This window comes from Denticeps clupeoides, chromosome 18 (genome assembly GCF_900700375.1).
Source record: "Denticeps clupeoides chromosome 18, fDenClu1.1, whole genome shotgun sequence".
NCBI lineage: Eukaryota > Metazoa > Chordata > Actinopteri > Clupeiformes > Denticipitidae > Denticeps > Denticeps clupeoides.
In genome coordinates, this window is record NC_041724.1 from 5192685 (window position 1) to 5220027 (window position 27343).

General features: G+C 48.0%; 3 protein-coding genes across 11 annotated transcripts in view; 1 reads left to right on the forward strand and 2 right to left on the reverse strand.

Annotated features, from left to right (window-relative positions):
- jakmip1 (janus kinase and microtubule interacting protein 1) overlaps positions 1-12166 on the reverse strand; it is a 17430-nt gene extending 5264 nt beyond the window's left edge. For 2 of the 9 annotated variants that reach the window (XM_028959862.1, XM_028959860.1), the window contains exons 1-12: positions 11961-12165; positions 8706-8974; positions 6531-7031; positions 6257-6436; positions 6065-6181; positions 5449-5595; positions 4707-4868; positions 3622-3681; positions 1505-1642; positions 1271-1396; positions 1102-1185; positions 45-107 (exon numbers count right to left, since the gene is read on the reverse strand). In XM_028959862.1, coding sequence (XP_028815695.1) covers positions 45-107; positions 1102-1185; positions 1271-1396; positions 1505-1642; positions 3622-3681; positions 4707-4868; positions 5449-5595; positions 6065-6181; positions 6257-6436; positions 6531-7031; positions 8706-8849 — 1722 coding nt within the window. In that variant the 5' untranslated portion in view covers positions 8850-8974; positions 11961-12165. Of the gene's footprint in view, positions 1-44; positions 108-1101; positions 1186-1270; positions 1397-1504; positions 1643-3621; positions 3682-4706; positions 4869-5448; positions 5596-6064; positions 6182-6256; positions 6437-6530; positions 7032-8705; positions 8975-11804 lie in introns of all 9 variants that reach the window. The other 7 variants (XM_028959863.1, XM_028959865.1, XM_028959861.1 and 4 more) reach the window with 7 other exon arrangements.
- A 1981-nt stretch (positions 12167-14147) lies between these two features.
- On the forward strand, positions 14148-19206 carry wfs1b (Wolfram syndrome 1b (wolframin)). The gene is given in 9 exon segments (XM_028960129.1): positions 14148-14254; positions 14713-14916; positions 15007-15080; positions 15430-15574; positions 15965-16138; positions 16248-16322; positions 16404-16561; positions 16912-18273; positions 18275-19206. Coding segments are annotated over 9 exon segments (2709 nt in total). The 5' UTR covers positions 14148-14250; the 3' UTR covers positions 18788-19206.
- A 2965-nt stretch (positions 19207-22171) lies between these two features.
- rtn4rl2b (reticulon 4 receptor-like 2b) lies at positions 22172-26458 on the reverse strand. The gene is made up of 3 exons (XM_028960307.1): positions 26327-26458; positions 24640-24866; positions 22172-24157 (listed from the first exon to the last, which is right to left on the reverse strand). Exons 1-3 carry the CDS (start codon positions 26373-26375, stop codon positions 23063-23065), a joined length of 1371 nt encoding a protein of 456 aa, XP_028816140.1. The 5' UTR covers positions 26376-26458; the 3' UTR covers positions 22172-23062.
- Positions 26459-27343: the final 885 nt, after the last annotated feature.

The following is a 27343-nucleotide window of genomic DNA, read 5'->3' on the forward strand; positions in this document are numbered from 1 at the left end:
AGATATCTAACAACAAATTACCATATTGTAGAAATAAGAGCTACCTCATCTCTGAGCTCCTGGTTGGATTTGATCAGCTTCTGTTTCTCCTCCACCCACTTAGCATCCTGCATCACACATACCTAATTAATCACACACACACACACACACACACACACAAGCAGCAATCACACAGATCTGACTTAAGACATAAACACGAAAATCTGCCATACAAACTTAATTAAATCTATATCATAAAACTCACACACACACCTAGAGTCAGATGAGGCTGAAAACTGTATTTTGTAAGATTTATTCAGGACTAAAAGTCTGTAAGTGGCATCTTTATACACACAGAAATACTGTTGCACCACAAATACACACACTCGCCCCTACTACACACAACCAGTCTAAATTCACACAAAGTGCCACATAAAGTGTCATAAAAAGTCACAGCAATGCATTGGTTTTATTAGGCAGAAGAGCCACAAACCATCAGTACAGGAAACAGTAAATAATAATAATAATCAAGCAGCTGTAAAAAATGAAGGCAGGCAAGAAGCTGTCCAATGCAAGACATGTAAAGGAAAATCAACAGCAGTAAAATAAGCTTCAAATGACAAATCAGTGCCCTGAATAATATTGTTTAAGTTTACAGTACACTTCTATATCATTTTATAACATTTAATCTTTTTTAAAATACATATTTCACATTAATGAATAAATACTCATCTGAACTTGCATCCAACTGCAATACTCTAAAGTTAGTTTAAAATGTAATAAAAATAGTGTCCTAGATATAAAATCATTTGCACTTTGATTATTTTCATTGTAATCTCCAATAATATCAAATATTAAAAGAATTTCAATATTATTATTGCTCTATTTCTTATCTTTCTGTACTTTTTATTAAGGGCACTTTATTACCGGCATCATAACAAGTGTAGAGCATGCAAATACAAGGTTGTGATTGGCCGGAAGAGTGATTGCAAATCACACAAAACGTTTGCACATGCTGTCAGCGAAGCCGTAGCACAGAGTAACAGCCACCAGACAGACAAGCAGCGCGGCCAATAAGAGCGGAGATGCAGAACTCCTGTCCCCGCCCCCTGTCAGCGTTACCTGCCCCTGCTCAGCCAGGCTTTTCTCCAGGTCGGCGATCCTCGCCTGGCAGCCGGTCAGTTCCGTCTGCAGGTGCTCACGCGTCTGACGAAGAGCAGGCACAACCAGACAATGCACCTTATACACCTCGAACGTGGCAAATGCTTCGTCGACAGACTTTTCCCCTCACCCTGCAGTGTCTCTCGGGGTCCAGAGGGCCGGCGGTCTCCTGCAGGAGGGCGTATGCACGCTGGAGGGCCTGATACTCCCGCGTCAGCTGGCGAAAACGCAGCTCCGCCTCCTCGCGGCAAAAACTCTGACCAGCCACATCAGTCCGACGTTAATGGAAATGGACGTGAACAAACACACGTGCACCAATAAAAATAAAACAGAATGAAAAGGTTAATAAGAGGTCACCAATGACCTCATCAGAGTTATTTACTTCCTCCGGCTCTTCATCCGGCGTGGCAGGGGTGTGATCAGTGTTGAATGATGTCAGAGAGGATGTTTCCGAATCAACAGACTCTTCATCAAATCCAAAATATGTCTCCACAACATGCCTCTGAAAGAAAGAAAAAAAGAGAACGTGAGAATGAGAGAGATGAGAAGCAAGAAGAAGGGTGGAATAGAGGCATAACTAGGCAATAAACACACACACACCACAATAAAACAGGTTTAAGAACCACTCTGAGTATCAGTCAATTAATTGTTACTCATAAAGTTCAAATCTTTGTGGTCATATAAATGTTCATAAAAAAGGGCAACTACAGACAATAAACTGCTTTGAAGTTGAACAAAGCAATGAGTTCTTTACACTCAGACACAGTAAAAAAAAATTCTGAATTGTCATAATAGTACGTATAAGAAAAAAAATACTGAATCTTCAATAGTGAACGCCGCTTACGTGACAAGCATAAAAAAAAGAAGTAAAAAAAAAAAAAAATCAAAATATTGAGCCAGATCATTGTGGGAAATGTGAAGAAATGGAATTTGAGCATTCACTTAATCTTCACTCCTCATGTGAAGTGTGGTGGGCCGACAACACAAAGCAGAGAGTCTTAAACTCAGAAAGGTCAAGGTCATCTGATTCAAAGGGGTTCTTCATCCCACAACACGAATTATGTATTATGCCATATTTATAAGAGTAGAACATATTATTATTATCAATTACTACGGTCCTTGTTCAGAAATGTTCTCTGATTTTTTTTTATAATGAGCTTCAGGCTATTTAAAAAACCGAAATGCAAGTTTTTTTAAATACACTTGTAATACTATTTTATAAACGTGAAGTTTAACAGTTTTTCAGTCGAGCTGAGGTCTCTTACCATCGTTCTTATAGGTCATCTCCTGACAGCCAGAAAAGTAGAGACAGACGAGCGCGCACAGACAGATGAAGGAGGACAAGTAGAGGATGAGAAGCAGGTACTCAGTCATTCTCGACGCTAAATGAGGGCGAGTCTATGCATCCGAGGCTTCAGAATTACGAGTTGTGTGAGATCCGCGCTGCGTTACTAAGCGCCCATATTGGTGTGGCTTTTTGTGCCAGTTTATAAGAACCTCGGCTGACTCCTCCTCCAACAACAGTGCAATTGCAGAGAACAACAGACCAAGACCACACCTGATAATATACACACACAAACACCTTGGAAACTTTCTCCTGTGAACAATGGATCAGTCAAAACAAAAAAAAACGAGGGAGAAAAACTCATATTTGCGACATTTCATTTTGTAATATTAGGCAGGTACAGGGTGAGAGAGAGAATGATGATGAAATTAGGAGAGAAAGAGAGAGAGGCAGGGACTCGAGAGACCTATTAATTTGGGTGTGTGTACACACACTGGTCTCATGGAGAGGGCTGTTGCTTAGTGAGAGCAAATCAAGTGACACCCAAGTCACCCATCCAAGCACATAAACTCACTCACACACACACACACACACACACACACACACACCCAAACAACTCCAACTTTTTTCAATGTTTAAAAAATCTGTTGTACCTTTTTTTGGCATCACATCAAATCACATTTGAGGTTCTGTCAAAAGCTAATGTAAAACATCGCTGACTACAGATTGGTCAGAGAACAGACCCTGTCACTGCACTGTGATAAGACACGCCATGAACACTCATTACATTACAATTACATATAGCATTTATCAGACACCCTTATCCAGAGCGCCTTACAATCAGTAGTTACAGGGACAGTCCCCCCCGGAGACACTCGGGGTTAAAGGACACAACGGTATTAAGTGGGGTTCGAACCTGTGACTTTGTGGTCTTCTGGTTCATAGGCGAGTGTGTCATTAATTATACCATAATATATACATACAAAATTGTGTTATTTTTACATTTTAGTCACTATTTATTATTCACGTGATCTAATCTAATTTGTGTATTTCATACTTAATTTTCATAATTTTTGTGTATTTTTGTACTTAAGATGCGAAAAGTGAAAAAAATGTAACAACATAGATTACATTACAATAATAATAAATGAATGGACTACATAAATGTGATCTAAAATTAATGAACATAATCTCACCTTGGGTAGTTTGAGGCCTTTCCTCCTGTTTTTCCTGTTCATCAGCAGTCTGTCCCTCTCCTGCAAAACAAAACAAAAAAACCACACAGATCAATGAAAAAATGAAAACCCCAGAGCTGTTCAGTTATTAAGGCAGCACCCATTGCCTCAACTGACTTGGCGGGGCCAATTCTGCACCGAAATGACAGATCACATTAAATAAAATAAATATTATTAAGTTATTACGGCAAATATATGTCTTATACACACACATCTGAGGAGACATTTGGTGATGTGCTAAGATGCATTTCTGCATTATAACACCACTTATCTTTCCCCCCCAAAATATTAACCAAATGCTTTTATTTTTTCATGGACAATCAATAATAATTCTATACAATGAGTGACCCTCTCAGATTAAATCTGATCACTCAGTGATCAATATTTGGTAATTTGTCAATTCCTGGAAATTCTGAGCAACGAGTGCAAATACGGTTAATATATTACAAGCGTCAAAACACACAAATGCACAGCCGCACCCCAAACACACGGATGAGTGTGTTCCGAGTTGGAAATATAATTGGGAGAGAGAGAGAGAGAACAGGTTAGTGAGCGGAAAGTAAAGCGATGAAGAGGGTGAACTGCAATTACGCCCTGATCCAACAGCGTAAACAAGGTAATCACCATCGCAGCACGAATGACCCAATCAGCTGCCTGATTACTCAACACAGTAATTACTGTACATCTGTACTGTACATTAAAAACGTAAAACAGAGATTACTAGTTTATTATCAGAATATAAATCACAGATGTGTGTGTAGTAAAAGTGAGTTTATTTTATTTTTTTTTGTCATTGTGATACACAGCAGACCACAGCACATGGTGACAATGAAACGTGTCCTCTGCATTTAACCATCACCCTTAGTGAGCAGTGTGATCAAGGGGACCTTAGTGGCACCATGGTGGTTCAGTACCCGCAACCCTTCGTTTAAAAGTTTGTTTCCTTACATGCTAGGCCACCACTGCCTATGCATTAACATTTAATTGAGCAGTTACAGTGGAATGACATGTTCTAACAAAAGGGTTAAAAAAAAATAGGGACTGACATGGTGACAGACCTGAACGAGCTCATCTATGACGCTGCGCTGCTCTGTCACCTGCAGGCGCAAAAACTCCACCTCCTGCTGCTCGTGGGCGTGGCTTAGGTCTGTTAATGAGCTTGGACGCTGTAGAATGGCATGCTGGGGATTAGACTGGGACCTTTCTTTCTGCAAGATAGATAGATAGATAGAAAGACATTGAAAGTGATTGAGCGAGATGGGGCGAGGGAGAGTGGGAGGGAGGTTAGAGTGTCCCCCCCCCCGGTGCCTGCCGTTATAACACAAGAGTTCATATATTTACATTTATGGCATTTATCAGATGCTCTTAGCCAGAGTGGCTTAAATCAAAAGTTACAGGGACAGTCCCCCTTGCTCAGGGACACAATGGGGTGGGGTTTCAACCTGTGGGTTTCAACTTTGTTGGCATCTGGTTCAAAGGCAAGTGTGTTACGTACTAGGCTAGTACCACCAAGGAAGAACAATTTTTCCATGTTTTTGTCCCAGTGTTCAAGACTGTTGATTTTGAATTGTAACAAAACACTTGGTAGCAATTACAGTTCAAAGCCAGTACCAGCACCTTGAGACAGGCTTTACTGTCTAGTCCTCTCAGTATAAAAGCCCAAGATGGATCCATTGGATGGGAACAGTGACTTTAAGTTGGCACTTCATGGAAATTATAGCAGGTGGGTGAATGAAAATGAGAGAGAGTGTGTGTTTGTATGGGCGTGCATGTGTTTGAAATAATCACCAGCTCTGCATTCTCTCGACTCAGGTTCTTGAGTTTGTCCTCCATTCGCTGCAGCGTCTGCAGCAGGTCCTCATTTTTTTTGCTCATCCGCCTGTTCTTCTCCAGCAGTTGCTTCATCTGTCCGTCTGCTTCACGCACTCGCTTCAACTGGTGAACAGAGGTTGCCAGTAACTGATTATTTCAGGCCAGAAAAAAAACTGGAACGCACACGAAACAGCAGAAATATCCTTTCACTGCTGGACTGACTGCACAATAAAGAACTACTAAAGAAATGAGAAACTTCCATATTGATTCTGCACAAACAGCTTTTTTTATGAACATTTACAGCTTTTGACAGACACTCTTAACCACACAATCTGGCAACACAGCGTTTGGACGCATTTGTGCTGTTGTGTTGATAATGTTTATGGTTATGCATGCTTTTACATATTATTATTGCTATTTCTAATAAAAAACATACACAGATAAAGACGAACATGCAAAACGTGACCGCCACAAATTTCAATAAATCTGCAGCCAAAACATATGGATACAGATACAAACACAGTGAGATCTGTGCACCTCCCTACTGTAAATGTGTGTGTGTGTGTGTGTGTGTGTGTGCGTGCATGTTTACCAGCTCATTTCGCTCATCAGACAACAACGTGTTTCTGTCCTCCAGCTTCCTGATAACAGCCTGCAGTTCAGCAATCTTCAGCTGAAATCTTCGACTGTCCCTCTCATCCACACACTCCTGCCGGGGGACAGAGACAGACAGTCAGACAGAGAAACACAGACAGAGAGAGAGAGAGAGAGCGACAGAGAGAACCTGGCTGACGGGGCATTCGGGGCTGTCACCGAGGTTGGGCGCGATCTCGCGCTTCGGGCTCCCATGATGCCTCTCTGCTTCTTCCCTTCGCAGCAGCAACCTCTGGGTCTGACCTGCTTGCACCCCCAAATCCTTCTCAAGAGTCTGAATCACTCTGTCCCTGCCACGCAGCTCCTCCATCTAAACATGGACAAAGAGGACACAGACACATGCCAGCCACGAAAACAAAATCCACTTCTCCGTGTCATCCCTCCCTCCTCTTCATCCCCCTCACCAGTCTGCGAATGTCTCTCTCGCTCTCGCGTTTTATTCGCTGGATCTCATCCTGGTGAGCCTGGTGTGCCACTCTGAGATCAGCTGCTTTGGTCTTGTCGGCCTGCAGGGCATTGGCCAGGGCTTCTTCTGCTTGTCGCCGCGACGACCTGGCCTCCTGCAGCTCCTGGGTGAGGCGGAGCTTCTCGGCCTCGTGGCTCCGCCTCGCCTCCTCCCGCCCCTCCTCTCTGATCGCGCTCCGTAGCTCGCCGTTGACGCCCCCTCCGTCGCGCAGGGCAGACACTTGCACCTGCAGCCGGGCAAGCTCCGCCTCTCGCACCCGAGCCAGGCGGCCCAGCTCCGCCTCATGTTGCCGCGACAATGCCTCCTTGGCGACGGCCACCTCTCGCTGGCGCTCCTCGTGCAGTTTGACCCGGAGTTCCGTCAGTGCCACTGAGTGCTTGTGCTGTTCGCAGTCCCGCTGCGATCGCAGCTCCTGCACGCGCTCCCGCAGCTTACCCACCTGCAGAGACCAAACACACAATGCAGGCACCCATTCTGATATAAAAAGAAGAATAATGCCTTTTGGTTTTTGCTGAATTCAATCATAGAGATTTAAGACATTACATTAACTTTATGTAAACAGTATTTCATTAATAAAGTATCCAAAAGTACAAAAATTAACATGAATAAATAACTACTGAATGTAAGTCCCTCTTGATAAATGCTGTTAATATACAGTACAGGCCAAAAGTTTGGACCCACCTTCTCATTCAATGTTTTTCCTTTATGACCATTTACGTTGGTAGATTCTCACTGAAGGCATCAAAACTATGAATGAACACATGTGGAGTTATGTACTTCACAGAAAGTGGAGACCTGGCCTCCACAGTCACCGGACCTGAACCCAGTCAAGATGGTTTGGGGTGAGCTGGACCCCAACAAGTGCTAAACACCTCTGGGAACTCCTTCAAGACTGTTGGAAAACCATTTCAGGTGACGACCTCTTGAAGCTCATCGAGAGAATGCCAAGAGTGTGCAAAGCAGTAATCAGAGCAAAGAAACTAGAATATAAAACATGTTTTCAGTTATTTCACCTTTTTTTGTTAAGTACATAACTCCACATTTGCTTATTCATAGTTTTGATGCCTTCAGTGAGAATCTACCAACGTAAATGGTCATGAAAATATAGAAAACAGTTTGAATGAGAGGGTTGATTAGCTGCTGATTAGCAGCGGTTGTGCTTGTGTGCACTTTTGTGGCAGGAAGGTAAATGGTCAAATTTCTGCACATTCTACACTAATGACTATGAGGAAGCGAACCCATAACCGAAGGGTTGCGGGTTCAAATCCTGAACCGCCAAGGGGCCACTGAGGTCCCCTTGATCAAAGCACCATCCCCACACGCTGCTCCCCGGGTGCCTGTTACGGCTGCCCTCTGCTCACCAAGGGTGATGGTTAAATGCACACCGCAAACACTTTCACTTTCAAGAAGAAGTGTAGTTACTTGTGCTGAAAAGCGAGAGCGTAACCAAGCTGCCAGGTAACAGCCTGTACAAGGTTTCAATAAATGTTTCCTGGCCAGCCAGCAAATCCTCTCTCAGCATTTTACACACTCCGAACCGCTTGCTGGCATTCATTCACAGCAGTTATTACCACATCTCAAATCAGATCAACACACTATAGACAATGCCCTACTGTACAGACACACACACACACACACACACACACTATCCTGTATTGCCCTGAATCCGACCCTGCAAGAATGGTACATGCGAACCCAATTCTAACCCATGTCACATGCACATCCATACACAGATTTTCACAAATTACATTTAAATGCCATCAAATACTGATGCAAAATCCTGATCGCTCCTAATCAACTATATTTAGTTAACAAACACTGATTCTATTAATAATGGCTGCATGCTTAGGTTATCTCAGCAGGACAAGGCAAACTTGCACAATGATTGGGATGCGATGGCTGGACCTGCCAATGCACAAAGTAAAGCAGAATAAAGGGAACGATAAATGCAACTCGCAATAATAATTATACAAGCGCTCCACCCATCTTACTCAACAGGACAACAGGCACAAAAGAAGGGAGCCATGAATAAAGTGCAATAAAATCTAATAACACAGAGATCACAGTCATTTGTAAAAAATTGATTTGATTAGATTAGGGTAGCGAAGTTTACCTTTGCCCTCTCCAGCTGTAGCTCATTTTGAATGTCGCTCAACTTGCTTTTCAGCTCCTCATTGGCCGCCTGAAGAGACTCCGCCTCTTGCTTCCCGCGGCTCTTTTTGGAGGGTGGGCCCGTGGGGGGTGTGGTTGCCGACATCACTTGCCTTTCCTCTTAGGATCCTCCCACACAACACAGTCCCTCACCCGGAGTCGGTCGTTTCCATGGTCACCACCTTCGCCATCAGAATCGTCTTTGGCATCTTCAGCGGCCGAGCCTTCAACCTGCAGGCGCACACCATCCTCCTCTGTGACCGATTTTATTATTCCCGCACACTCACCACCCTGAATCAGGGGTGTACTCAGGGGCGCGGCACGCCACTAGGCGAGGACTCAGCCAGGATGGGGCACCAGCCAACCAAAGGGCACACACACATTCACACACACGCGCACACACACACCTGCAGACAACTCAGAGTTACCAGAGTTAAAGTAAAAGAGAAAGTGTAGTGATTGTCACATGTGATACACAGCAGCACAGCACACGGTGCACACAGTGAAATTTGTCCTCTGCATTTAACCCATCACCCTTGGTGAGCAGTGGGCAGCCATGACAGGCGCCCGGGGAGCAGTGTGTGGGGACGGTGCTTTGCTCAGTGGCACCTCGGGATTCAAACCGGCAACCTTCTGATTACGGGGGCGCTTCCTTAACCGCTAGACCACCACTGCCCAGCTAGACCACCACTGCCCAAGAGTTACCAATCCACATGGCGTATATGTCTTTAGATGGTGGAAGCTGCCAACACGGGGAGAGCATGCAAACTCCACCCATTTCTAACTAGTTTGCCAATCAGAATGTGCGAATTGACGGCAATGACAATCGATCTTGACCAATCGCCACACTGAACTACTGTAGCTCAGTCCTGGCCGGCGCTACCCGACCCCTCCAGCTGACCCAGAACGCCGCCGCACGACTTGCTTTCAACCCGCCACTCCACTGCTGCGTTCCCTCCACGGGCTGCCCGGATCAGATTCGTCTGAGAGAACCTGGCTGACAGAGCATTCTCGCCTCTTCTCAGTCTTGGCTCCCAGGAGGTGGAATCAACTTCCACCAGAGGTCCGAATAACAGAGTCACTAAAGATCTTTAAACGCAAGTTAAAATCCTTCCTTTTGAGGACATTTTATTATGTATATTTATTGGTATATACTGTAGTGGTTGGGTACTGAGTTACTAAGATACTAGTATTGGTTCCTAGTCAACCAAATGAGGGATTTCAATGATGGACATTTTAAAGCACTCATGTAAGTCGCTCTGGACAAGAATTTGAAGGATTACAACCCAGACCACGTCTGTGACGTACACTGACGGAACGGAGGAGACAGCAGGCAGTTTAAATAATCCAGGACGAGCTGCCAGTCACACGCGCTCCTCCCTGGTCAAACCTTGTTCTTTTTATCAACACAAAATGCAGAAGACGGAATCGACATTGGCGAACGCACCTCATGCCACGAAAATCTGGCCCATGACCTCTCGCTGACACAGGCTCGATATGAAAAAATAAACAGGCTCACCAAGGGTGATGGTTAAAAGCAGAGGACACATTTAGATGTGTCACCGTGTGCTGTGCTGTGTATCACTTATTAATGATGACATGTTCACATGTACAGTTTGGATGGACCTACTCATTTATGGGTCTTGCTTTTTTTATGTATTATAGAACAAAACTGAAGACACTAGATTATGAAATAAAACATGAGAGGTTATTTAATAATTAAACATATAGCAAAAAAAAAGGCAAACAATTTTGCGTATCTCCAAATCAGGGAGCTTTTGCTGTGATGGCAGCGTTTCAGTCTCGTCTTCTCTCCACCACCTTAAGTTAGTCAACAGGGATCATTTCCAGCAGCCCTGAAGGTTTATGCTGAACACTTTCTCATCATTCACTCATGTTAATGAGCATCTCATGAAGAGGCTTTTGACAATAGTGATAAAAGAAGCCATGAAGGTAAAAAGATTCATCAAGCATACTTCACTAAATATGTCTCCTTTATTTGATTCTTCAAAACGGCTCCATCTTAGTCTCCATAACCAACACAGAGTAGGTGCGTCCAAACTTTTGACCAAAAGTTCTTAACCAACTCCACACACACACACACACACACACACACACACACACACACACACACACACACACACACCATTTGGCTTCCAGATGTCAGCTCATTAAAAGAAATTTACTGGCCGACGTAATATGGAATAAAACCAGACATGACGGAACAAAACTCATCATGCACACACACACGCACACACACACACACACACACACACACACACACAGTGGGTACAAGTCTACACACTGACTGGCCTCCCAGTTCACGCAGCACAGATTTTTACATCACAAATAACGAGGAATTAAAGAAAAAAAGTGCAACTTAGCTTCCAAAAAGAAGCTTTCGTTGTGTCTCAAGAACATGTATGAGAAGGTTAAAAGCTGCACAAAGGCTCCAGTCACATATGGCTACCCTGACCAAAAAAAAACTTTTATCGGGGTGGTAGTAGCCTAGTGTGTGACACACTCATCTAGGAACCAGAAGACCCGGGTTCGAACCCCACTTAATACGATTGTGTCCCTGAGCAGGACACTTAACCCTGAGTGTCTCTAGGGGGGGGGGGCTGTCCCTGTAACTACTGATTGTAAGTCGCTCTGGATAAGGGCGATAAATGCCTCAAATGTAAATCAGGTAACCATGGGAGGTCAAAGGTCACTCGACATGTCGACAGGAGAACACACGTAGGACTCAGAGCCCATTCTCGGCTCAGGTCCTCGTCTGGACCTGCGCGGCCCTGATGTGAAGAACCCGGTTCGATGGTCACGTGACGCTGTAAGCGGACCGGTGCGGTACCGCCAAGGCGACACCGCGTGGCTCGTGTCACCGAACGGCGCGCATCCGGCAGAACCGCACCCATTCATCTGAGGGGGGAACCGGCGTCCTCCTCCGGCGGCAGCGCGGTAACGCACGACGTATAATAATAATAGTAATAATAATAATAAACGAGACCTAGCGAACGAAACACACGCACAGAGGTCTCGGAACCGACAAACCAGAACCCACCAGAACCTCGCAGTCGTTACAACGTCGTGCAAGGCATCTGCTCACGGAGCCCGATTCTCGAATCCGTCGCCGGAACCCTGCGTGCGCGTTCCGTCTGCAGGTAACGGGAGCCCCGGTCCGGTCCGGTCCGGTCCTGCCTGCGCGTCCGGTACTCACCGCGTCTCCGGGGCGAGCCGGTCCGCTTCGTGCGTCTGTCACCGGCGCAGCGTCACGTGGGAGAATCGGGGCGTCGCCGGGAGGCTGGCGGCACGTGCCACCCGACGGTGAGTAGCGGGGGGAGTCGGGCGTTCTTACCAACTCCGACGTTCCACTGAGGCGCCACCGAGCGAAGCACCGTCCCCACACACTGCTCCCCGGGCGCCTGTCATGGTGCCCACTGCTCACCAAGGGTGATGCTTAAAAGCAGAGGACACATTTCGTTGTGTCACCGTGTGCTGCGCTGCAGGGCTTCACAATAACTTCAGAATGGCATACATTCTATCTGAATGTAAGGTTGCAAAAATGAAAAATACCGAGCCCAGGAGTTAATAATAATAGTAATAATTGTTATTATGCGTTTTATTTATAGGCACCTTTTACAGCAGCAAATTAGACCAAACAATATGAATGTGAACTTCAGTCACATCTCAGGGGAGAACTACAGGAAACATCTTTCATATTTTCATGCATGCCCGTGTGTGTGTGTGTGTGTGTGTGTGTGTATTGTAGGACTGCATGCGTGTGTGTGTGACAGAGAGGGCGAGAGAAATGAAGGGGAAAAATATGTCTCAGAACAAGGCATTACTGGGACCTGTACTTCCTACACACTCACCCCCATACCCCCGTGCCACAGACATTACAGCACGCTGAATTACTTCCACATGCAGGACTTCCCCCAAAAGTCAGACACACACACTTACACACTAGCAAAACCATACAGTGTAAACTTGCAACAGATACATGTAATGAAGCATTTCCAGCAGGTTGAATCATATTTAATTATTATCATTTTCTCATCTTTTACAGGATTACCAAGTGTGGCTTGCATGTTTTCAGAAAGTAAGGAATTAAATTTTACATAGACGACGCACAGATGCTTTTGCTGTATGGCGCCCCTCGACCTCACCGGGGAAATTGATGGTGAGCATTGTGCAGCACGTGTTCAGATGGCCAGAATGTTCGTTTGAATGGTCCCTGCTGATCCCCGCCGGCAACCTTCCAACAAACACAACGCACAGTCCACCAAGGTTCAATGCCATTTTTATCATTTTTGATCTTTAATGCTGGTCTCAACCAGACCAAGACGCATCATGTCAGGGAAAGGGGTATTTTATTCCACATTTTACTGCTTTGACACATGTAAATGAATGAACATGAACGACTGAATAATTTACAGTCTGAAAATATATAGCAACAACTATGAATAAAAGCCAACAACTATGGAAAATCCTAATTCACATCATAAATAAAATGTAAATCACAACGTCACCATGTCACATGCAGCTCTGGACAAGTAGAGTTTACAGTGATGCATTCTATAACACAACATATTAAAGAAAAGGGTCTTGATTCCGGTGTGATTCCTGACCCCACCTTAGGATAAAACCTTTTCACACAATTCTAAACACAGAATGCTGTGGCACACCCAGCAAACATTGTGGTTTGGTGACTCCTGCAAAAGCACATTTTTTAAAAGCAGTTGAAGACACTCAACGTTTCCATTGTTTTCATTTAAAAAGAAGTGTGATTTAATTACGTGATTAATTGCACTTAGTGGCACTGTTTTCATTGGAATAGAACTGCAATTGATCACTTAGTTAAATCACACATTCTGAATGAATTGTGCAATATAGTACCCACCCCCCTAATAGTTTAATCTCACACCATCATATCTTAATCTCACACTATGTTCAGATGTGTCCTCGATGATCCAGAGATGCCACATTGTTCAGAAATGAGTACTGAAGTACTGCTGATTGTCCACTAGAGGGAAGCACCACAGAAAAAAACAAAACACGATATTAAAAAATACATATATGTTATTGGACCAGTTTCCCCTTCGTGGACTGTTATATCTTCGATTCAAAAACACTTTTAGTCTTGATTCAGCAACCGTATTATGCTTGGAATAGATTTAGACAGATTATAATTGGTTAGAATGGATAACAAGGGAGAAAAGAATTGCTCGTTTACGCGTTCAGTAATTACATGTTAATTACGTCTAATTACGATCTCTTCGTAGAGCACTTTTGTCACATTTGTGTTGGCGACGTCTGGCTGCTGCTTTTGCTGACCTCAACTTCCGGTACGTTCGACCAATCAGGTGGCGGGAGCCTGGCAGCGTCCAATGGGAAGCGCGGCTGTGGGAACGGGCACGGAGGAGTTCAGTCTCGGCCGGGTTCACGTCAACGCAGCTGCTCTCCGGCTCCCGGACGCGGGGATTCTGTGCCCAGGCGAGCGAGGCGCGATGAGTTAGTTTTTTTTATTTTTTTATTCCGGCCGACCGAGACACCGAGAGACCGGGCGGTGAGTCACGTTCCGGTCGGGCCGCGAACCGCCGGAATCAGAACGCGCTGCTTTCCCCACCTGACAACTTTCATTGCTCTTCTGACGACGTGTTGTCGTGTTCCTGTGGTGGTGAGCTTAAGACGAATGACGAGGGACAAATTCCAACTAATTCCAGTGCTTCTGGCTCTAATGTCATCTCTTGTTTTTGTGCTGAAGTCACAAAAACAAGGGAGGGGGGGGGGGGGGGGGGTGGACAATAAGAGGACACCATGACCGTGTCCTTTGTCCCTCTTACTCGCTTTGCAAGGACTCATTGTTACTAAAAATAAAAGGGGCGTGCTGTGACCCTGTGAGTCCTCATCATGGAGGAGGAATGTCCTCTGGAGAGTCACATGCCCTTGTGTTCCTTTGCTGATTCCAGGGATGGATTTCGCTTATGGAGCCCCGCTCACGCCTCCAAAAAGTCCCGTCCCAGTGCACGCCGGACTGTCCCGCGCCGCGGCGGGCCATGCGCCCCTGTCCAGGCGCTCTGAGCTCAACGCGGCGAGGGCTCCTGCAAACGCAGCAGAGGAGGAGGCGGCGACTCCCAGCCGCTCCCCGCGCCACACGCCTCCGCCCGCCGCAGGTACGTGGTACCGAGCAGCAGCGTGGACGCGCACGTCCAGACCCCGAGTGTGAACAGGTGTGTGTGTGTATACTGTGTGGTTCACTTCAGGTGAGCCTGGCGGAGAGACCTTACAGGAGCTGGAGGAGAGAGCGAGGGGTGGAGACGGCAAAGCTCAGACCGAGGTCGTGGCACACACACACACACACACACACACACAAATACACAAATACAAAATTTGCAAAGCAGTATTTTGCATCGCTGATCTGTGGCCAGCGCTGTACTGGCTGCCTTTACAGGAGCCTTGATTCATTTCTTTACAGTTTGATTTTTTGCCTTTTTTATTCCATCTCCTATTTACATGCTAATTCCGTCAAATGGGATTTTTGCGCAGTCTTTTGTTAAACATATTTAACTCGTGCTTCCTGAGCTTCTTGAATGCGACTGGTGTGATCTGACCATGCGCTGAGAAGGGCGATGGGCCGAGGGGACGCTTTCTTGGGTTCGGTCTGTGATTAACCTGTTGCTTGCCAGATTGGGAAGTATTACCTGCGACTGGGTGAGCAGGAGGAGGAGGAGCTGAACAGCGTTACCGCGGTAACGTGGCTTCTGCAGGCCGCAAAAAATGGGAGAAGAGATGCAGTCAAGCTTCTGCAGCACTGCCTGCATGAGAGGCGGGGTGAGTCCGAGGCGGTGGTTGTCCTGAAAGCTTGTGTCCAGCTTGGTTTTCTTAAACCTATGAGTTTGTGACCACAATCATGTTTCTTAGGAAAAAAAGAAACAAAAACACCCATAAGCATGCATCATGTGGTCTGATTTACAGTTTATCAAATATCTTATCAATTGTATCATCGTATTAAATATCAGTTGAGAGCAAGTGGGTCAGTTCCGGTCCTCAGGTGTTGGAAAGTTCAGGTGTTGGAATCGTTCCTCTAGTGTCGGGTGAGACTCTACTGCGTGCCTGGCCCTCTGATGCATGTGCAGACTGGTCACACGTGGGTCTTACTCAGGCCACGTGCGGGAACCGCCCTAACCCACCTCTCCTTCTGTTTGTGCCCGTGCGAGAAAGGCATTACTTCTGAGAACATCGAGGAAGTCCGGGCCCTGGCTCTGGAGTCGCGTTTCGAGCGCAGCGTGCGCAAGGCGGCGCTGCTCGTGTACTGGAAACTCAACCCCGCGAGGAAGAAAAGCATCACCGCATCGGAGCTGCTGGAGAGCGCGGCACACATTAACGCCGAAACAGGTACACAGGGCGCAGCACAGGGTGCATCAACTCCGAAGGCCATGGCCATATACAGTAGGCATTGCTTCACAGCTTCGAATATAACACAGCACATTTAATTTCTTTGCAGATGTTCCTCAGAGTTCTCCCTCCAGCTCAGTGCTCAAACAGAGGAAGGTGCTGGAGGGACTAGTTTCCAGTGAAGGTAATTGTTTTCTGTGTGTGTGTTCACGTCCACTTGCAGCACGCAGCATTGAATGTGTGTCGACTTGTGGTTTCGCATCAGGTCAGTGTGTGAGCGCAGAGGAATTCGTGGAGAACACCAAACGCTACGCTTTGGGCATTGCCCCCACACGGGAATTAGAAGGTGCTGCTGGAGACGACGACGACGACGACGATGAAAACGCAGTAAAAAATCCAGACGAGTTGCCACTGCATCAGAAGGTAAAAGTTGAATTTCACCCACTGTCACAATCAGAAACATTACAATCTGTTTTTAATTTGCTTGCAAATTAAATACCAGCGGTCCAAGCACGGATCCCTGAGGGACTGCCTACTCCATTTAAGTAGGCTCCAGAGTAAGGATGGAAAATATTGACTAAATTGGTGCATCTAGGTGTGGGCTGGCACATAATCCTGGTTGGAGGTGGTGAAGGTGAAGTTAAAAGTGAGAAGGCTGCATTATTATTCCATTTTAAAAGAGGGACACACGGCCTTTCTGCAAAAAAATGTTTGGCCCTGGCCTTGTGTTTAAAGTTGAATATTAAAGACCAAGTCTCTCTCTTCCTCTGCAGGTGTTGAAGTTTCCCCTGCATGCAGTGTTGGAGGTGAAGGAGGTGCTAATTGATTGGGCGTCGCGAGCAGGCATGCAGTGGTTGAGCGCTCTCATTCCCACACACCACGTCAACACCCTCATCTTCTTCTTCATCATCTCCAATCTCACCCTCGAGTTCTTCTTCCTTTTCATTCCCCTACTTGTCTTCTACCTCTCTTTCATCTCCATGGTGATCTGCACCTTGAGAGCGTTCCAGAACAGCAAAGCTTGGGAGAACTTCCGCGTGCTGACGTCGCTCCTGGCTCACTTCGAGCCGGGCCTGGACGTGGATCAGGCCGAGTCCAACTTCACCTGGAACCACCTGGAGCCGCACTTCTACTTCCTGGTCTCCTCGTCCTTCCTCATCCTGGCCTTCCCGTTGGCAGACACCTCGTGGGTGCCATGCTCCGAGCTGGCGGCCGTGGCGCTTTTTTTCACCGTCAGCAGTTTCCTGAGCCTCCGGCCGGCCGCGCAGCCCCTCGCCAAACACGCCTTGCTCGCCCGGGCCGCCGTGGCCTTCTGCGCGCTCGCCCGGCGGCTGCTGGGAGGCCTCGCCGGCGAGCTTTTGGGCGGGGCCTGGCTGAGCGTCCCGCTGGGCGAGAGGGTGTCTCTGAACGTGGGCGTGCCGTGCCTGCTGTACGCCTACCTGCTGTGCGCGTGCGCGCGCATGGCCTCCTCGCGCGGGTTCCGGGGCGCGTACTGCGCGCTGCTGCCCTACCTGGTGTGCTTCGTGTGGGGCGAGCTCTCTGCCACCCTCCTGGAACACTCCACCGCCATCGGGCTGATGCGCACGGGCGTCGGCTACCTCCTCTTCCTCTTCGCGCTGCCCGTGCTCGCCTTGGGGCTGGTCGCCGTGCTGCTGGTCCGGGCGGCGCAGTGGTTCCTGGCCCTCGACCTGGCGAAGATGTGCGCCACGCTGTGCGCGTGCGCGTGTCCCGTGCTGCTGCGCGGGTGGACGCGCTTCAGCGTGTCCCCGCTGAGCGTGCTGCGGTCGCTGCAGCGCAGCAGCGTCGTGAAGCTCGTCCTGGTGTGGATCAGCGCCCTGGTGCTCTTCTGCTGGCTCTACGTGTTCCGCTCCGAGGGCATGAAGGTCTACAACTCCACCCTCACCTGGCACCAGTACAGCGAGCTGTGCGGCCCGCGGGCGTGGCGCGAGTCCAACATGGCGCACGCGCAGATCCTCTGCAGCCACTTGGAGGGCCACCGCGTCACCTGGACGGGCCACTTCAGGTACGTCCGCGTGACCGAGATCGAGAATGGCGCCCAAACGCTGATCAACATGCTGCCGGGACAGGTCGGCGATTGGCTGCGCTGCTTCTACGGCGAGGAGTACCCGCCATGCGACGACCCCCCCCCGCCCCCAGCCCGCGCCAGCCGACTCCCCGCCCCCTGACCCGCTCTGCCGGCTCAAGCAGCTGGCGAAGCACCGGTGCCACGTCAAACGCTTCGACCGCTACAAGCTAGAGGTCACGATGGGAATGCCGCTGGAGAGAGTGGGGCGGGACGGGACCGTGGTGGAGGACGAGGACGCCACAAAGGACATCGTCTTGCGCGCCAGCAGCGAGTTCCGCGGCGTGCTGCTGGCACTGAGCTCGGGCAGCCTGGTGGAGTTCAGCACGGTGCTGGAGGGCCGCCTGGGCAGCAAGTGGCCCGTGTTCGAGCTGAAGGCGCTCACCTGTCTGAACTGCGCCGGTCCGCTGGTGCCGACCGGCCGCCAGGTGAAGATCGAGCAGGACTGGCGCGCCCGCGTCCGCCACGCTTTCGCGTTCGCCTTCAACTTCCTCTTCTACCCACTGCTGGCAGCCAGGCCGGATGATGAGGCGCTGGGTGCCGTGACAACCGATCTGCAGGTCTGAGAGAGGGGGTGATGGCTTCATCACACTACGGTTTTATACTACAGTGTTAGTGTGCCGAGTAGTGGCACGTGTCTGCTGAAAGCCTTATTCTGGATGAATGTCTCTGTAAAACGAGTGGTTTGAAGGAATGAATGAATGAACGAATATTTTCTTTTTAGCCAAATATTTATTGTACCCCGACCCTGATGACTACGGCTTGGTTTTGGAATGGTGGTTTGTTTGTTTGGCCTTTCTGCCCCATTGCATTTCATTTTACGTGGGACCTGAGCACTTACTGCCATTGATTTACTCCTGAGCTGGACTACAGTACGGTGGTCCTGAGTCTGTCCTGATAATGTCCCGCTTCAGATGACGACCTCATCAACGTTGCACTTCAATAAAAAAAAAAAAAAAACCTTGAGGAAATCTTCTATTTTGCCGTGTGGTGTGTTTGTTTTGCCGCAAGGTGGCGCACACAAATCACTTCATTTTCCAATAGGAACCCGGACGCATAAAGTATATTTGATATGATTTATATAGGTTTATTTGATACTATAGCGCTTTATTAGTGGACCCTCATGTTTATCACGTATAATGCAGAAATTATTTCTCAATTTATGAAGAGTGCGTGATTCATAGCCGACGTGCAGTTTGCGGTAATGAGGCTGCAGTTCGAACTACAATACAATGACACCGAAAAGCCATATGAATCACAACACATGATCTTAGAGCAATATAGATCATCTCCACAGTAGTGGACGTCCTACTCACAGGCTGCATGTCACTGTGAGTATTATCAGTATTTGAGAGCTGTCGTTGGCGTCGCGTTTGGAGTTCGGCCACGTTTGATAACTACGACGTGATCCAGAAGCTCCGTCTCCAGGACGACCTCATCTGTGCATGTGATCATTTGATGGGCCGAGGGAGATGGAAGGCTCGCATCTCGAGCAAATATCGGCCCCGCTGCCAGACACGCAGTGGCCGAGTTCGTGTTGCCAAGTCCGCTTCTTATAAGCGACTTACTAATACGGCTGGGCTGGAGTTGCGTGTCTGGTTTCTGAAGTGCAGTCGCTCATTTGCTCCTGTCGCACTCCTCAGTCTCTGACCAATAAGCAGTTCCTGATGCAGGGTTTCGCTCCCTGCACCATTCAAGCCGAAAGCAGGGTTGCCATATCTGCTTATATTAAACAAATGTGAATCAGCTTTCTGTGGTTGCTTATAACTTGGTTGCAAAGTTCATCTTTGCTTTTGGCCAGATAATAAATGTGTTTAAAATAGCTTTTTAGATTTAGATTTGCTGCCAATTCCCATTTATTTCCACAAAAACAGATGCTTGTTTTTAACGCTAGCTTCTGCACTAAAGAGAGGGACCTTCACTTTATACCACCCATGGTAATGGGTAACCAACAAAAGCCACAAAGCCTGCTCTCCACTGTGGAAAAACTGAATTTGGTTCATGCACCCCCTCTGTGTGTTAAAAATAAAACAAATCTATGAACTAACTTTGTATATAACCATTGATCTGAAGAGCTTATGTGAATCTTGTGTCATAAACCCTGTGTAAACAGAATACGGAAAAATAGAAACTTGGAGATGGAGAAAGAAGGAAACCGGATTTGGGTTAATCACTGTGATTAAAGTACTGAAAGCAGACGGCAACTTCTGAAAACCAGAGGAACTGAAAGAGATGAGAAAGAAGTGAAGAACTGGGCTGAAGTGTAGCAGAGTGGTAGCGGTGATGGTGATGGTGATGGCGTTGGCGGATGCTGAGCCACACAGACGTCCAGTGAGACCTTAAAACCGTACATGAGTTCAATATATCATCGCTGATTCCTGATCACACACACACACTGATCCTGAATGAGTCTGCGCCGTCTGTCAGAGGGTATTCTTAGCTTGGAGCAGAATGGCACAGACCCCCACGCTGATGACGCAAACGGCACAAAACCGAGCGCACTTTCCCTCACGGGAACATATACAGTTTCTCACACACACTTATACACACACACTTATTTTCTAGTTTCCATTTTTACACGTCACGTTTTCTGCCTTTTCATCCGCATGTCAGAGTTTTCCCTTCAAATGTTTCCCGTGCACATGCACTGGCTTCTCACATCCACACACTCATTAACACAGCTTAGCAGTCACACAACACAAACACCGTTTCTTGGCTCCTCGTGGAAACACGTCACTAGCACGCCAACACGGGCGCACACACACACACATGCACATGCACTCAGACCAACAAAACCATCTGGGTGGATGGGAGGAAGGCGAGGGTGGTGTGATAACTAATCTCTCTCACCTGAGAGTGAGGAGATTTGCAAAGCGGAGCGTGAAATATGGTCCTTCACAGACACACAGATTGGGCCAAACCAACAGTCATGTCTCCAGGAATAGGTGTGTGTAAAGGATTCATTGAGATTTTTATAAACTTCTTCATCACAGTTTCATTGGTCCTGTATGGGGCCAGAAAGTGGGAGAAGCATATTCTTGTCTCTTTAACACACACACACACACACACACACACACACACACACACACACATTGGTTCATAAGAGTCTGAGAGATTTAAAAAGAGTGGAGCTGTTCCACTTTTACAAGCCCCCTGACTTTCAGACAGTTTTTTTGTTGTTGGTGGTGTAGTTTTATGTTTTTGTGCTTTGCATCTTTCCGGTGCTTCACAGTCATGTGCTCCTTCACATTGTAAGGAGTCTAAAACTCACTAGGGTGGTAGTAGCCTAGTGGGTAACACACTCACTTATGAGCCAGAAGACCCAGGTTCAAATCCCACTTACCACCAATGTGTCCCTGAGCAAGACACTTGACCCTGAGTTGCTCCAGGGGGGGGACTGTCCCTGTAACTACTGATTGTAACTCGCTGTAAATACTAATTGTAAGTAATTTACATTTACATTTAGAGCATTTACCAGACGCCCTTATCCAGAGCGATTTACAATCAGTAGTTACAGGGACAGTCCCCCCCTGGAGCAACTTAGGGTTAAGTGTCTTGCTCAGGGACACAATGGTAGTAAGTGGGATTTGAACCTGGGTCTTCTGGTTCATAGGCGAGTACGTTACCCACTAGGCTACTACCACCCTAAGTCGCTCTGGATAAGGGCGTCTGATAAATGTCAGGGTTTAGACAGATGAGGGTGTACTTGTAGATCTGAACAAGTGTAGTATTTTGTAGCTATGTAATTTTATTCATTTTTTTAATTAAATGTGACAAATCATGTCTGAATATGAATGGAATAGATTAAGTAATTTAATTAATATTATGTTGAACATGGATGGATGGATGGACTCAACGAATGGATTCAGACACCGTTTCTTTTTTTAAAATAAAACATTTATTTTTCATAATTCACAGTTTTATTAAAACAAGAAATGAAAATGACACCTATCACAGAGTCATTATGCATACTGGGCTGCTTCGGCCCGTTGTAACGCCATGGCAGCGGCGTGGGGCGGCGGCATTCTCCCGCTCAGAGTTTCGTCCTCTGCCAGTGAGCCCCAGTACTCAGCATACAGTAATAAACACATACCGTCCAACAGACAGAACACGTTACACACCTCCTCCACACACACACACACACACCTTTCTATCCTTTAAACACAGAATCTCAAAAGCTCAAAGTCGCACACAAACTGGCACAGACGAAGGTCAGCCAGCATAAATACATTTATAGTTACGTCCTTCTGTGTTTGCGAGTGTGTGTCTGAATGTAAGTGTGTTTTTGTAGAGTTACATATACACAATGCCTGATGCTGTTCTGCTTCTTGCTTCTTCTCGTCCTCTGACAGCAGAATCTATAACCTGCACAGCACAGTTTAAGATGTGTGTGTGTGTGTGTGTCTCTGCGCGTACGCTCCTCTCTGGCCAGGTCTCCTGCTCTTCCTGTGTGTGTGTGTGTGTGTGTGTGTATGTGTGTGTGTGTGTCTCTGCGCGTACGCTCCTCTCTGGCCAGGTTTCCTGGCTCACAGCTGCTCTTCCTGGGTTTGTGTGTGTGTGAGTGTGTGTGTGTGTGTGTGCGCGTACGCTCCTCTCTGGCCAGGTCTCCTGCTCTTCCTGTGTGTGTGTGTGTGTGTGTGTGTATGTGTGTCTCTGCGCGTACGCTCCTCTCTGGCCAGGTTTCCTGGCTCACAGCTGCTCTTCCTGGGTTTGTGTGTGTGTGCGTGTGTGTGTGCATGTGTGTGTGTCTGTGCGTGTGTGTGTGAGAACACATCGGCCGGTGCAGGAAAGAGCCGTCATGACGGTCATTCAGGAGTACAGACAGAGTGACAAGAAGAGACTCAGCCAAAAAGGAGGAGAAGAAGAGACAGGGTCAGGGCAGAGGAGAGGAAGGAGAGGAGGGGGGGCGAGGGGGCAGACGAAGGCAGGACGGGGGTGTCGTAGTTGGGGGGGCACTCCATCTCAAAGCACCGCACGGACGCGTCCTCGTTGCCGTAGTTGGACCAGTACTCTTCGGGCTCGACTTTGGGCAGAGCCGCCTCCTCGGGCAACAGTGCGTACTTGGAGGAGGAAGACGAGGAAGAGGAAGGCGGGTGGTGGCCCTTGGCCGAATTGTAGGGGAGGCCCCGCACGTTCTCGCCGCTCTTCTGGAACATTCCTTTGGACGAAGCCGCCGGCTTGTGCTTGGAGAACCACCAGCGGGTCTTGGTGCTGAAGGTGGTGGTGGTGGTGCCGGCCAGGGTGCCCGGGTCAGGGAGCGGGCACTGGGCGAAGTCCATCTCGCGCAGGAAGCGCAGGTCCTGGTCTCGGCGCGGCGGCGGCGACGCGCACCGCAGCTCGGAGCTGGACACCCGCGCCTTGCGGAACCACTCCCACAGGCCGCGCGCCTCGCAGCCGCACGCCCACGGGTTCCCGTTGAGGCGGAGGAACTGCAGCGAGGCGGCGTCGCGCATGGCCTGGCCCGGCAGCTCGGCCAGCGTGTTGTTGAACAGGTAGAGGATGGTCAGGCGGCCCAGGTCGCGGAACGCCCTGCGGTGCACCTGCCGCACGCGGTTGTCGTGGAGGAGCAGGCGGTCCAGGTTGACCAGGCCGCGGAAGGCGCTCTCTCCCAGCGCGCGGATGCGGTTGCCGTGCAGGAAGAGGTGCGTGAGATTGACGAGGTCGGAGAAGAGGCCGTCGCTCAGGTGGCTGAGCAGGTTCTCCTGCAGGTAGAGGAACTGGAGGCTGTAGAGCTTGAGGAAGAGGTCGGCCGGCAGCGACGTCAGGCCGCAGCGGTGCATATGCAGGCTCTGCAGCTTCTCCAGGCCGCGGAACGCACCGCCGTCCAGCCGGTGCAGGCTCGGGTTGTCCCCGAGGTCCAGCTCCTCCAGAACACGCAAGGAGCTAAATGCGCCTCCCTCGATCCACGAGATGTTGTTAGAGTAGAGCCACAACACCTAGATGGAGAGAGAGACAGAAATACTTTTACAGCATTTATCAGGCGCCCTTAACCAGAGCGACTTACAATCAGTAGTTACAGGGACAGTCCCCCCCTGGAGACACTCAGGGACACAATGGTAGTAAGCGGGATTTGAACCTGGGTCTTCTGGTTCACAGGCGAGTGTGTTACCCACTAGGCAACTACCACCCATATATACAGAATATATACAGGCTATATCTGTATGTCCCTGTATAAAACTTTAACTTTATATTGAATTAAATAGGCATTATATAATTGAAAAATTCGGAATAGTTTGTGTAATACAGTGGTCAACTTACAGTGGTTATATAACTGAGATTTTGTGATATTTATCTCATGGAATTTTGCCGGTGCAGCTGTCACAAGAGCCGGTATAATTTATTAACGCCGGTATGAATTATGTATAGTACTAAACGAATTAGCTCCGTTTGCATGTCCCATGCATGTGTAAGAACAGACCTGCGTCTCAAAGCCGAAGGAGTCCGATCTCAGCTCGGTGATGCGGTTGTTCTGCAGGAAGACGCGCTGCGAGTCGTACGGCACGCCGCTGGGCACCGTGTTGAAGTTCTGCGACTGGCAGCTGACGGTCATGGGTGAAGGGTAGCACACACACAGCCGCGGGCACGCCTGCCCCGGCATGCACCGACCCACCAGCAGCCACAGCACCAACCACAGACACAAGCCGCCTGGCGACACACACCCAGAGAAGGAGGGAGAGAGAGAGAGAGAGAGAGAGAGCATGTAGTTACCACACGGATCTGTGGCAAAGTTTTAGGCAGTAGTGAACTTATTAAAGTAGCTGTGACATTATAAAAACATTTATATTTACAGCATTTAAAAGTGTAAAACACACAAATGATGATCATTAAAAAGCTAGAGATGCGCTACAAGAACTCTTCACATGAATAGCAACATAGTGTCTTTAATAACAGTGTAGTCTCTTTCTCTACACACATCATGTCGTCGCTTCATAAAACTAAGGAAACTCTGATTTTGGCTAAATCAGTATTTGATCAATTTTTTTTTCACTTTGACAACATTGGTTTCTGCTCAGATGGGGGGTTTTGTCTTCACTGGATTGTCAGAACCTTGCGCAAGTGCGACGAGTGTAACGGATGCTTAAAGCAAGCCAGCCTCCACTGTTGCCAGATCGGTGGAAATTACTTTTGATTTTGCGTATTCGTGAAATGCATCGAATATATCGATTCTGCATGTGATTTAAATCAAAACGGACACAATATCTTGGCAACGCGTTTTTCGGCGCTGTCCAGGGTCGTGGTGCTGATCGTCCTGCTCCTTCCTCGTATTACATTTACATTTACAGCATTTATCAGACGCCCTTATCCAGAGCGACTTACAGTTACAGGGACACAATGGGGGACTCAGGGTTAAGTGTCTTGCTCAGGGACACAGTGGTACTAAGCGGGATTTGAACCCGGGTCTTCTGGTTCATAGGCGAGTGTGTCACCCACTAGGCTACTACCATCCCGTCTGACCTGACCGGCACCAGCCGTTCTCCCGTCCGTCGTGAACACGGGACGTGTGCGCGCCAGTTAGGCTCTCCAAACTCCACCCCCCGCGCGCATTTACGCGCCAAGGAGGTAAAGCGCGCGTAAAAGGCTCCCGCGGCCGCGCAAGAGCAGCCGGCTCGTTTTACCCGCGCCTGCATTATTCACGCCGGCGGCCGCGGCGTCCGGTAACGCGGACAATGGCGCGATGTTCCAGCGGCCGCGCGTCCTGAATAAGTAAAAAGGTTCCGCGCATTCGTCCGATTTGCGCAAGATTTTCCGACAACCGCTGACCTGGTCAGCCGGGGGCAGGGCAGGAAATATCTGGACGTCGCAACCAGAGAAGGTGGAAGAGCTGCAAAGGTTGCCGAGCAGTGAACCGGCGCCGATGATTTTTTTATGACACGCCAAATAAAACATATCTAAACTCGTGATTAGAATGAATAAAAGTTTTTGATGGGATTACGTGCACACCCAATATTAACCGAAATGATATGTAATAATTCACAGTTCAGATCTTCAGTATATATTTTTAAATAATTTGTAAGGTAACAGACATACATGCAAAAAAAAAAAAAAATCCCATCTGCATCGAAACGTTACGTGAATAAAACGAATTACGCGAACGCGAAACTCACTCTTGCAGCTGAGCTGGCCGGATCCGCGGAGCCCCGAGCGACTTTCCATCCCGAATCGACGCCGACAGCGAGTTAGCCTGAGCCGGTACGTGGCCGCTATCTCCGCTGACGGCCGGATCTGGACGGTGGGCGCGGCCGAGTGACGGCGCGAGATCCCGGCGGCGCGTTTATACGCGCGCCGCGTGAGCTGACGCCGGCGGGTCCTCGCGCGCGTCAGCGGCGCGGGCGGGACGAGGGAGGGGGGGAGGGGGCACCGAGGGGATGACGGATGATGCGCACCGAGAAGGAAGCGTGTGCGTATTTGGCAGGAGAGAGACGTTCCCGGCTTCAAGTTAAAATGAACTTCGTACGATCCACCCATCCATCCTTCCATCAACATTCTTCCATCCATCCACAATCCATCCATCCATACCATGCAGTATCCCACTAAATGAATAACTTATTTCATGTTCTATCCAGTCATTCTTCATCCATCCATCCTTCCATCAGCATTCTTCCATCCATCCACAATCCATCCATCCATGTGTCAGTATCCCACTAAATGAATAACTTATTTCATGTTCTATCCAGTCATTCTTCATCCATCCATCCTTCCATCAGCATTCTTCCATCCATCCACAATCCATCCATCCATGTGTCAGTATCCCACTAAATGAATAACTTATTTCATGTTCTATCCAGTCATTCTTCATCCATCCATCCTTCCATCAGCATTCTTCCATCCATCCACAATCCATCCATCCATGTGTCAGTATCCCACAAAATGAATAACTTATTTCATGTTCTATCCAGTCATTCTTCATCCATCCATCCTTCCATCAGCATTCTTCCATCCATCCACAATCCATCCATCCATGTGTCAGTATCCCACTAAATGAATAACTTATTTCATGTTCTATCCAGTCATTCTTCATCCATCCATCCTTCCATCAGCATTCTTCCATCCATCCACAATCCATCCATCCATGTGTCAGTATCCCACAAAATGAATAACTTTTTTCATGTTCTATCCTTCAT

Coding starts and splice junctions, on each gene's coding strand:
- rtn4rl2b (XM_028960307.1), bottom strand. CDS start 26,375: ATGGAAAGTCGCTCGGGGCTCCGCGGATCCGGCCAGCTCAGCTGCAAG. Junction 24,867..26,326: donor CGGCCAGCTCAGCTGCAAGA/GTGAGTTTCGCG, acceptor GTGTGTCGCCAG/GCGGCTTGTGTCTGTGGTTG. Junction 24,158..24,639: donor CCTTCGGCTTTGAGACGCAG/GTCTGTTCTTAC, acceptor CTCTCCATCTAG/GTGTTGTGGCTCTACTCTAA.